Source organism: Octopus sinensis, linkage group LG8 (genome assembly GCF_006345805.1).
Source record: "Octopus sinensis linkage group LG8, ASM634580v1, whole genome shotgun sequence".
Lineage (NCBI taxonomy): Eukaryota > Metazoa > Mollusca > Cephalopoda > Octopoda > Octopodidae > Octopus > Octopus sinensis.
This window is the reverse complement of record NC_043004.1, coordinates 68,983,290-68,995,789: the sequence shown is the minus strand read 5'-3', so window position 1 is coordinate 68,995,789 and position 12,500 is coordinate 68,983,290. Positions and strand designations below refer to the sequence as shown.

General features: G+C 37.3%; 1 protein-coding gene across 1 annotated transcript in view; it reads left to right on the top strand.

Annotated features, from left to right (window-relative positions):
- The window catches only part of LOC115214837 (amine oxidase [flavin-containing]), a 77,242-nt gene that overhangs the window by 61,989 nt on the left and 2,753 nt on the right, over window positions 1-12,500 (top strand). The window contains exons 10-13 of the mRNA XM_029783871.2: window positions 1,513-1,624; window positions 4,228-4,325; window positions 8,800-8,911; window positions 10,167-10,229. Coding sequence (XP_029639731.2) covers window positions 1,513-1,624; window positions 4,228-4,325; window positions 8,800-8,911; window positions 10,167-10,229 — 385 coding nt within the window. The remainder of the gene's footprint in view (window positions 1-1,512; window positions 1,625-4,227; window positions 4,326-8,799; window positions 8,912-10,166; window positions 10,230-12,500) is intronic.

Genomic DNA, 12,500 nt, shown 5'->3' with positions numbered 1-12,500 from the left:
CGATTTAAAAAAAAATTACCATAAATTTTTCCCATTTTTTAATGCATTTTTGGCATATATAAGGGAAGTAACTCTCTAAAAATTTATTATTAAATCTCAGAACGTAGAAAGCTACAGTAACCCCCCCCTTTGTGGTTAGCCATATTGAGATGGCTATTATACTTTACATCTCTAAAAATGCTTATATAGTTATTTCCCTTACAAACCCGAGCAACGCTGGGCGATACTGCTAGTACATAATAATCAGAGGTTGCAGTCTAAGGAGTTAGGTGGCTAGATTTTAGGGTCGATGTGGTCGCAGAATTTGTCTGACAGCCATGACTGGTTTCCTGCTTGTGTGGCATGGTGCAGAGTCCTGTTGCCAGACATAGTGTCTCCCAACAGCCTCTTCACCCAGGGTAGCACTACCTCCTCCAGGTACTTGATGTAGGCCTCCGTGTTGACTGTGAAGCCATGTGGGAAGATGGAGGTATAACGTCGCCATCACTCGTGATCAGTCCAAACACCATGATGTTGACTGGATGTATGATTTTTATCACTCTCGGTACATGTTTTGGGGACACGGGAAGCCAACGGTTGCTCTGTGTGTTCACCATCTGGTCCAGGCAGAAATGTTTCTCGTCTGAGAAAAACCAAAGCACGTTCGGTTGGAGGGGAAGCTTGAGTTTGTTCAAAAGCTTCGTAGCACGATCTTTCTTCTTGTCCTTGATGACTTGAGATAAAAATTGGTCCTTTTTTATTTTGTATAAGGAATGCCGAATGTCTTCATGCACTACCTGCCTGATAAGAAACTCAGACACTCCCGTGTCCCTGGCGATGGACCTGATAGACTCGAAGGGATCGTTGTCAATCATGGCCTGAATCTCAACCACAAATTCAATTCTTTTCTTATCAGAACAATCAGAGTGAATTTTCCGAGCTGTCGTATCTTCGTAATCACCATTAGACTCATCTAACTCCTTCCGAATCATCATCTGCACTGTCTTCAGATTGACACCCAAAACTCTGAAATGTTCGTATCAGAGTTTCCGGTGCAAATTCCAAGCTGTACAGCATGTCGTTCCCATGTGCTGTTTTTCTTAAAGACGGTGCCCAACTAACCCTACTATACTGTGTAGTCGACAAAATTAAAAACAAGTAATGCGCATGCGCAAAATAAACACAATAAAATAGCGTCAATTCACCCATCGCACCCTATATATATATAATATTTTATAATTATATACATAATTATAACAAGGGATTGATTATACGCCTTACCACACACTGTAAAAAAATATATATATGTTTCCCCCACTAAAATATTTTCTACCCTATATGTATATATATATATATATATATATATATGTGTGTGTGTGTGTGTGTGTGTGTGTGTGTGTGTGTGTGTGTGTATACACACATACACGTATGTTCATCGTATAAATATGTAAACATATATGAAATATTTAGACAACTGTTATGTCAACCATTATATACATATTCATTGAAATAATGTAAAACTTATAATTGCAGATTCATCCTAGCTACTAAAGCACACAACTACATGCTTCTTACATGTGAAGAAAGGAGAGATAGAATAGCTAAATTGTATGCCAATGTATTTGGTATTGAAGAATTGGCTTACGTACGTATAAGATTTCCATTTATTTCCCATTATCCATTTTAATGCTTTATTTATCTTGCAGCATACGTTGTACAAACAATCGTATCATTCATTATAATTTTCAGACGAGTTAATGACGGGTTAACTACATTTATAGGGGTGAGAGCGACAGGGGACTGTCTGTGTGAGTGGTCAGAACCAATATCACGAAGCAGCTACTTAGACGTACACACACATACGTGCACGCACACACACACACACACACACACACACACACACACACACACACACACAGACACACACACACACTCACTCACACACACATACACACACATATGCACAGTCATACACATGGATATACACATACACATCTATATGTGTGTGTATATATATATATATATATATATATATCTTCTTTTATTCTTTTATTCTTTTACTTGTTTTAGTCATTTGCGATGATGAGGCCTATCTCTACGGGCCCTTCCATCTGTCCTTCTGCAACGGCGCTGGTTTGGCCATGCATGTAGGCGTCCGGTGGGTGAACTGAGCCGTGATGTCCTTCTCCCAACTCCACTTCCCAACTGGCGGAAACGCGCGGGCGGGCAGCTGAAGACCTGGGCTACGACAATCAAGGAGGACCTCTCCGTGCTCACGGGTCCGCAGGTGATCGGCTGCGCCGAAGGAACCGTGACTGGCTCGCTTTCTCCAGTGAACTAGCGCACGGCCGTCATACGTGGGCTGCCCATGGTTCGAGATGCCTCTAGGGTGCTAGAAGAAGCCGACTCAACCCGCCCAAGGTGAATGTCGCCACAAGTACAAGTGGGGAAAAACACAAACTCACAATTACACACACACACACATACGACGGGCTTCTTTCAGTTTCCGCCTACCAAATCCACCCACAAGACTTTGGTCGGCCCAAGGCTTTAGTAGAAGACACTTGCCCAAGGTGCCACGCAGTGGGACTGAACACGGAACCATGTGTGTGTGTATCTGGAGCATTTCTGTTTGAGTACACAAACAGAAATGTTGTGTGTGTGTGTTTGTATGTGTGCGTGCGTTTGTGTGTGTATGTTATATATATACGTATATATGTATGTATGTATATATATGCAGGCATGTGTGTGTGTGTGTGTGTGTGTGTGTGTGTGAGTGTGTGTGTGTGTACAAAAAATTATATATTGCGGTAACTGTTATTTCAGTTGATGGCCAGCTGACTAGATTCATGATAAAATGCTTTCCAGACGTAGCTACTCAAACTTTTTGGACAAGGGTAGCGTGTGGTTTGATGGAATTTTGGCTCCCATTCCTAGGTATCTGAGCAACCATTCCTGAGAAATCTTCCTGTAATTTTACTACAAGCATCGATTACAAAAGTTTAATAGGAAAATTTAATTATCTATATCAATTTTTTTCTGACTGGAAAAGTCTTTAAATAATAGGAACATTGCACACTTATTTTCCTGATGATTTATAAGTTCAACAAACAAATAAATAAAGCTATGTGGTTTAGAGGGTCGCTTTGTAACCACCTAGTTTCGGGTTCAGTTTCACTACATGGTACCTTGGGTAGGTGTTTTCAATTATCGCTCCAGGTTGACCAATGCCTTGTGAGTAAAATTATACATATATATATATATATATATATATTATATTATATATATATATATATATATATATATATATATATATATATATATTATATATATATATATATTATATATATATATATAATATATATATATATATAAAGATATATATATATATGTATATATATATATATATATATATATATATATATATATATATATATTATATATATATATATATATTATATATATATGGTGGGCGGAGGTATCTTTGCGTCTGTGTTTGACCCTCCACCACAGCTTGACAACAGGTTGTTTAGATTGGATAGAACAAGTATAACAAAGCAGTTTCGCAAATGTATACAAGCACACACGCACACAGCAAAAAACTCTTCTAGATGATACCCTAGCATGGCTGCAATCCAATAACTGAAACAAATAAAAGATAAATGATAAAAAGCGTCCATTTAAAATGTAGCTGTTTTCTACCATGCTCACTAAATACCAAACCTATTGCCCTCTGCACGACTTCTTTCAATTTTGAATTAATTTTAATTAAAATTTCAAAGTTGTTTCCTTTGTCTTTTATGAACAAAATTAATCATTGAGCTAATTATTACATTTTCTCATCACTACACGTCCGAATTTTAATTCTGTACACTTAGTTTTTGGTCCATTACTTCGACTGCGTTAGTAGCTGTGTTACGAAGGTCCTCAACTTGTAAAAGAGTGATATAGTGCATGTTTTGCTCACTTCGAACTAACCAGAGCCCATCCCTTTCCAGCTCTGAACGATTTATTTTAGAGCAAGAAATAAAGAATAAATGAAAATAGAAAGAAGACAAATCAATTTCTTGACTGGAACCTTCTTTATCAATCCCGAAAAGCTTCGGTGAAATTTGAACTCAGGGCGAAAAGATTCATAACGTATATCGGAAAGCAATCTATTCAATGCTCTAACGATTCTGCCAATCCACCACCTTATTAGCGATGCTATCACTGACATAAATATCATTTATCTTTTTTTCTTATTAGCCTATTCATTATGAAGAGAAGAACTGGGCGGAGGAACAATACAGTGGAGGATGTTATACAGCAATGTTACCACCAGGATTTCTCACTGTCTTTGGAAAGTAAGGAGATATTAATTTTATTGGTTTCAAATTATTTTATTAAATTTCATTGTGATTTAATGATGATCAAGATTACTCGCTCCACTATTAAAAAACACCACAAATATCTTCGGATAGGAAACATAATGGGTTATCTTCGATTTTTCTTTAGAGGCACTGAAGGCAGTTATGTATTATTGTATAAATTCACCGTTACACATGCTTCAATTGCTAACAGGAATTACAAAATTGTACATGCAGGATAAACAAGTGAGAAATCTCTTATAAGAAATTCTTCAGACTGAGTACCAAATAATATCGATTTATATTTAGATGAAGCGTTTATAAATAGTTAATTAGTGATCAGGAATCATATCGATAGTTGAGAGAGAGAGAATAAAGAACAAACCTAGTTTTCCTTAAAGGAGAGAGTCAGGTATTAGCCTAATAAATGTATATGCATATAAGCACACACACACACACACACACACACACACACACACACATATATATATATATATATAATAATAAATATTAGGGAATAAATCCAAATTTACAGGGAAAAATCAGATTTAGGATTAAATCCAATTTTATAGTAAAATATAATATAATATTATATAATATTAATTAGAGACAAAACCACTATTATGCAATCAAACAAAGAAAGACTTAATCCAATACATAAATTTTTTATATAAAATTAAATATAATTAAGATATCCACTACGATCGTTTCTTGTCACTTCTATGGACATTCATCAGGTGGTTTCAAGACCTTCTTTACAAGTTTTAAACTATGAAGTCTTTGTTTGATTGCATAATAGTGGTTTGTCTCTAATTAATATTATATATATATATATAATATATATATATATATATATATATATATATCAATGTACATACGTACATCTCCAAGAGACTGCAGCTTGCATATATATATATATATATATATATATATATATATATATATATATATATATATATATTATATATATATATATATATATATATATATATATATATATATATATTATATATATATATATATATAAGGTTAGTAGAGTTAGCGGCTGGAGAAACCGTTTAAGAGATAAGAATATCCGTTTTACTACCGGTGTAAATTACCTATGTTAACTCTGGGCATACATATGCAAGCATATTATGCTCATAGGATACAGGCAAAGATAAACAAGAGTTTACCAGGAATGAAGTTTAAATTAAGCAAAATATTGAGAGATCTTGATCAACAACAGCTGACTACCATCGATTATTATTTTCTAATACAGAACTTTATCCCATCTAACAGCCGTTTCTGCTTCAAATGTCCCACAGTGTTGCCAAAAGAAAATTCTGAGAATAATACTCGTCACATTTTGTAACACATCCGATCGGGAACATGGAGCTTCATCAGAGTGAAGAAAAATACATAGAATAAAAGAAAAGAAGAGAAAAGAAAAGAAAAGAAGAAGAGCCTCGAGAAGAGGAATGAAGGCTTAATATATTTGAATGATACTATTCTGCAGCGTAACGCTTCAGGCCGTTGAGAAAATGACTAAACTAGAAAATTAATTGGTGGGTTAATTTTTCTTTAGAGATAACAGGGTGTATAAATATTAAAAAGTAAAATAAGTAATTTAGCATAATAAGCCGTTTATTTTTCTATGGATGGCATAAAACTATGTGGCAAAGACAATTTTGAGCTTGAAGGCCTATTACGTTCTGTGAAAGCATTCAGTGATAACATCGGGATAAACTTTGGTATTGATAAATATGCCAAAGTCACTTTCCAGAAAAGGAAGTTTAAGATCTCAAACTTAGTCATGTTAGGTTTTGACACAATTATAAAAGAACTTGAGCAGATACAAACTTACAAATACCAAAAAATAAATGATGGCGCTGGCATTCAGGATGCAAGCATGAAAGGAAAGTTCAGGAAGGAATGTTATAGAAGTGTTCGAGCAGTCCTGAAATCTGAGCTAAATGCACGTAACAGGGTATTAAGCATAAAATCCTGAGCAGTTCCAGTTGTTATTTATAGTTTCAATAAGTTGAACTGGGATATCACCTGGAATATCAGTTGAACTGGAATTACAGTGAAGTACAAAAGATTGTCAGGAAAATTCGTTAAGCTGCTGACTTGCAGTAAGGTGCATCACCCAGACGCAGACGCGAATCGTCTTCACATTCCTGGAGCCCAAGGAGGTCGAGGCTTGATCCGAGTTGAAATTTCTTACAAAACCACAACAACTGGAGAGGCTGAATATTCTGAAACATCTAACAACTGAATACCAGAACTTGTTGAAAATCACGACAGACGTAAAAAGCTTCATTCTGTCATGAAGGAGAGTAAAAATTTGTCATTGAGTTCACGTAGGATATCCAGACTAAATAGCACAGCCTAAGTGCGGCAACTGCTGTTGCAAAGGTGAAATCGATGACGAGAAAAATAAGCGCACGAACAACTGGCTGATAGGTGGGAGGACACATATTTGCCTCACGAATATATGACAGGTAGCAAACAAGCCGTTGTTAACCAGAAGCACACCGATCAGTGGCTTCGGAGTTTAGGGCTAAAGGTCATGAGCGAAGGTTTCATCTTCAGCTGTTCAAGATCGAAGTTTATTGACAGGGAAGACGGACGAAATGTTGCTGTACACACCTACACACACACACACACTCATCTTTGGAGTTTTAGTCTGTGTCACAAAATCTACCTACTTGCCTATCTAATTACCCACCCACCTACCTACCTACCTACCTACCTACCTACCTACCTACCTACCTACCTACCTACCTACCTACCTGCCTGCTTGCCTGCCTATATACCTGCATACATACATAGATACATCTCTCTCTCTCTCTCTCTCTCTCTCTCTATCTATCTATCTATCTATCTATCCATCCATCTATCTATCTATCTATCTATCTATCTATCTATCTATCTATCTATCTATCTATCTATCTATCTATCTATCTATCTATCCATCTATCTATCTATCTACCTACACACACGCGCACACACGCATTCACGTACTTTACACACATACTATAATCATAAGATTATCGTTGATGTTTTCCAGCTTTGTTGTAGGATAGGGCGATTAGTGGTTTCTCAGCATATCGAAGAATTCTGATTAACCAACTTCTAAAATATTGATTTTTATCTGGGGAACAACACCATGCACTTTTGAGTGGAGTATAGTTTATCATAGCGACTCTAATATATAACTGGTATTCTAACAACCCTTGACGGAGGAAAGACAAGTGACATTGCAGCAGTAGTACTACGTCCATCTCTTTTACTCTCTCTTTTACTTGTTTCAGTCATTTGACCGTGGCCATGCTGGAGCACCACTTTTAGTCGAGCAAATCGACCCAGGGACTTATTCTTTGTAAGCCCCGTACTTATTCTATCGGTCTCTTTTGCCGAACCGCTAAGTGACGGGGACGTAAACACACCAGCATCGGTTGTCAAGCAATGCTAGGGAGACAAACACAGACACGCACATATATATATATATATACATATATACGACAGGCTTCTTTCAGCTTCCGTCTACCAAATCCACTCACACGGCTTTGGTCGGGCCGAGGCTATAGCAGAAGACACTTGCCCAAGGTGCCACGCAGTGGGACTGAACCCGGAACCATGTGGTTGGTTAGCAAGCTACTTACCACACAGCCACTCCTGCGTATATTGTTTTTCAAACCTACGCTTATTTGGAATAACCGAGACCTCCGTTTCGCTTGTGAAGTATCTTAGACAATAATATAACCAGCAGTAACTCTCTCCATGTGTGTGTGTGTGTGTGTGAGAGAGAGAGAGAGAGAGAGAGAGAGAGAGAGAGAGAGAGAGAGAGAGAGAGAGAGAGAGAGAGAGAGAGAGAGAGAGAGAGAGAGAGAGAGAGAGAGAGAGAAAGAGAGAGTCTGTGTATTTTTTCATCAATTTTACTCGCGCTTCGGATATATATATATATATATAGGCGCAGGAGTGGCTGTGTGGTAAGTAGCTTGCTTACCAACCACATGGTTCCGGGTTCAGTCCCACTGCGTGGCATCTTGGGCAAGTGTCTTCTGCTAAAGCCCCGGGCCGACCAATGCCTTGTGAGTGGATTTGGTAGACGGAAACTGAAAGAAGCCCGTCGTATATATGTATATATATATATATATATATATATATATATATATATATGTGTGTGTTTGTCCCCTAGCATTGCTTGACAACGGATGCTGGTGTGTTTACGTCCCCATCACTTAGCGGTTCGGCAAAAGAGACCGATAAAATAAGTACAGGGCTTACAAAGAATAAGTCCCGGGGTCGATTTGCTCGACTAAAGGCGGTGCTCCAGCATGGCCACAGTCAAATGACTGAAACAAGTAAAAGAGTAAAAGAGTATATATATATATGTCTTCAAACAGTTATATATTTGCATTATTTGCATGAAGTATGCCTTAAGTGCCATTTTAAGAAATGCTATCGTTTAATTTTTCTGCAGGGTACTGCGAGAACCCATCGGTAAGTTATATTTTGCCGGCACTGAAACTGCTACGCACTGGTCAGGCTATATGGAAGGAGCTATACAAGCCGGAGAGCGGGCTGCAAGGGAGGTAAGAATCGAGTTTGTTTTGTTCTCTTTTTCTTGTGGCTTTGGAAAAACAGAAATCTAAAACATCGTTATCTAACACACTACAGCTTTTAATTCCGTGCCGACGATTAAATTTGGTTCATAGAAAGATGTTTAGGTCTATCTTAGTTTGTCAACTTAAGCACAATTCATTTACTATGAGATAATTTCTATAAACTAAGAAATTTATTTATGAGAAATCAACAATTTACTTCCTCATGGTTTGCTAAATATTCTCATTTATCATATTCCAATCAAAACATAATCCTTCTAGTTCACTGCTTCTGATTTTTCATGCTTCATTTTTTTTCTCAACTCATTTGCACTCCGTCGTTCATGCTCGTCTCATTTCTTTCCAACCCTTACAAATCCTCCGCATGCATGAGGTTGAATATATTTTAATCAAATGCACCCATCTGAACTTATTCACAGATTAGGGACATAAAATCTATGCCAGTAGTTTACGTTATTTTGTACATGTTACACGATATTGTACTGAAATAAAAACGTGTAAAATAGCGTTTGTTACACACGTATCATTTTCAATTAGCAGCTATAAATGGCTGCTCTCTCTCACTCTCTCTCTCTCTCTCCCGGATAATCAGACTCTTAAAGTCAAAACTACCATAGTGTTTATTTACTATAGTAGATTTGACTTTAAGAGTCCCTGCTAGCATAAGGCGTTTATGTATAGTAATGCCCTTAATATAAGTAATTATATTTAAGAGGAATAATTGATGGATTTTTCCCTTATGAGGTTTTTCACGCTAACTACTTGATAAATTCTTATAAAGATGTTATCCTATTTTTCAATTGTATATATATACATATATATAAAGGTGGGTTATTCGCAATTTACAACCAAAAGGCAGAACTATAGACCTAAAGCCTAGAACTAAAGTAACTGAGGGTAGTAGTTAGCACCGGCATTGCTCGGAATTAAAGTCAAACAACTCTTAGCCATGATAAAGCACTTGAGACTGACAAGGGAGACAGGCTCCCTACAGCATCCAGCCAGATCACCTGTGATTTCGCATTTTTTCAATGCTCGTCAGTGGCTCTTACCTGGCTTGCCGTGTCAGTTTATGAGAGTTACCGTAGAAATCTCACGTTAATTTCATAAATGGTGAAAGTGAAACTTACAAATAATAAAGGTACCTTATTCGCATTTTGCAACGGAAAGTCAGAACTATAGATGATACTGAAGTGACTTGACGCTTTATTTTCTCTCTTTGCAGGTCCTCTTCGATTTTGGAAGAATCCGGAAAGATGAAATTTGGCAGGATGAACCAGAGGATCGGGTTTGTGATCACTTTATATGTTGCGCTGAAGCACGTTCGCACACACACTCACATACACACGCACGCACACACACACACACACACACATACACACACACACACACACACACACACACACACACACACACACATTGTGAGTTAAATTTTCGTCCTTTCGGGGCTGATAAATTAAGTACCAGTGAAACACAGGGATCGATGAAATTGACGTCTCCCCTCCCCCAAATTGTGCCTATAGTAGAAAGGATTATTATTATCATTATTATTATTATTATCATTATTATTATTATTATTATTATTATTATTATTATTATTATTATTATTATTATTATTATTATTGAGTGAGAGAGCAGTTCATGCCATCAAAGTGACACTGGGGTAACATATACGAAACCCAGTATACCCATCATGATTACCCGTCTGATAAGGCACATGCATCACAACCAATATGTGCGCGACGTGGTGATCACATATCAAGATAAACAGCACATGATCTTGCAGGTGGGGCCCAGTTAGAATGTTTATTTATATCTTTATATATAACCATAAAAATCAGGAAGTGTAAGAGGTGAATATATTTAACAACTTGTCATCCTTAGGGTTACAGCCGTTTCACAGCCTTCCTCGTGTGATAGTAATTTCAGTGAGTAAATTACTTTGCGTGTCTGCACTAATGTGCACACAACGCATTATACAATACAATTGTATATTTACAAATCAATACAGATAAAGAAATCTGGCTCACCATGAACATTATGGATGCACAAATTCATCAGAGAGCTGAAGAAGTTGTGTAGCCATGATTTTCTACTTGATCTTATGAGCTTGCTTTCTTTATTTCTGTTGATTTGTAAGCATACAGTTCTATTGTATAATGTGTAGCATGCATAAAAATGCAGATATGTGAAATAATTTATACACTGAAATTATTATTACATGATGACGGTTGTGAAACGGCCGTAACTCTAAGGATGACAAGGTGTTAAAAATCTATAATCACCTTTCATACCTTTGGATTTTTAATGGTTTCTATACTTCTCACGAAATAATTTCATCGATCGTTCTCCTGGATTTCGGTTGTATGTAACTTTGTAGTATACTCTACCGTATTGGATTACTATGTGGTCTACTAGTTGAATTCACTTGATGAGGTTTCCATGATTGCCATATGAGTCTCTGAACCAGTCTATTCCGCTAACTATTTATATATATATTGTTACGGAATCACCCGTCGCCGCTCGCCCGAACGGGCAAGTTCGCCACGGAACCCAAAAGAGGAGAGAGGAGAGACACAACAACAACAACAACAACAGCAGCACAGAGAGATACCGAGAGGCAACCGAGAGAGACACAAAACGGCAAGGCAACAACTGGCTTACATTTAACAACTAGTTTATATGACAATCAATTGTTACAACATCAAAGCATTTAAAGGAAACAACAAATCAATACAGGTATACAACAGATCAAAGCATTTAAACATGCAAGTAACAATATAACAGTCCGGTATATTGTTACTTGCAGATAACGTTCACAGTTCTTTAAAGTCTTTTTCTATTTTCTTCTTTCTCTTTTTTTCTTTTACATCGTAACACGTATCAATACGATTAAATACCTTAATTCCTAATTGAATAGCCAGTGTCCCATTTTGCACTTCATCTCTCCCTGTACTGCTAACTCCAACTTGCCAAGCTCCTGAATCCAACCGCTTGCTCCTAAAATTCCAACTGCTTGCCCTGACTTCCAAAATCCGACTGTCCTCTTTGACGACCGAATACCAACTGTTCCTCTATCACTACCCCTCCATCTGTCTCTACTGCTTATACCCTCTCTATCTGCTTTCAGCCCTAACTGCCTATCTATATCGCGCTGCTGCCGTCATCCTCTCTATCTGCTCTCAGATTCCTTACTCTATCTTTCTCACCATTTCACATCTCTCTGACCCCCAATCGACCGGCAAGGCCAAAGGTCCCTCCAAAAAGCCATTACTCTTCCAGACGTGCCGGCGCCACCCCCACAAAGTGGGTCACCAGCTCTGTCCTTAAGCTGAACCTTCATAGCAATATGTATGTATGATAGTATGATGAAATCTCTCTTTGACGAAGACGCAATGATTGTTTATAGTGATCAAATGTATGTGAAATGCATCAGCTCACTCTTTCCACCAAATCAACAATACCTATACAGGTGCACAAGTGTACCACACGTGAGGTGTCGAAATAATCATAGAGTTATTTGAAATGAAGTGTTTTGCTCAAGAACATAATACGCTGC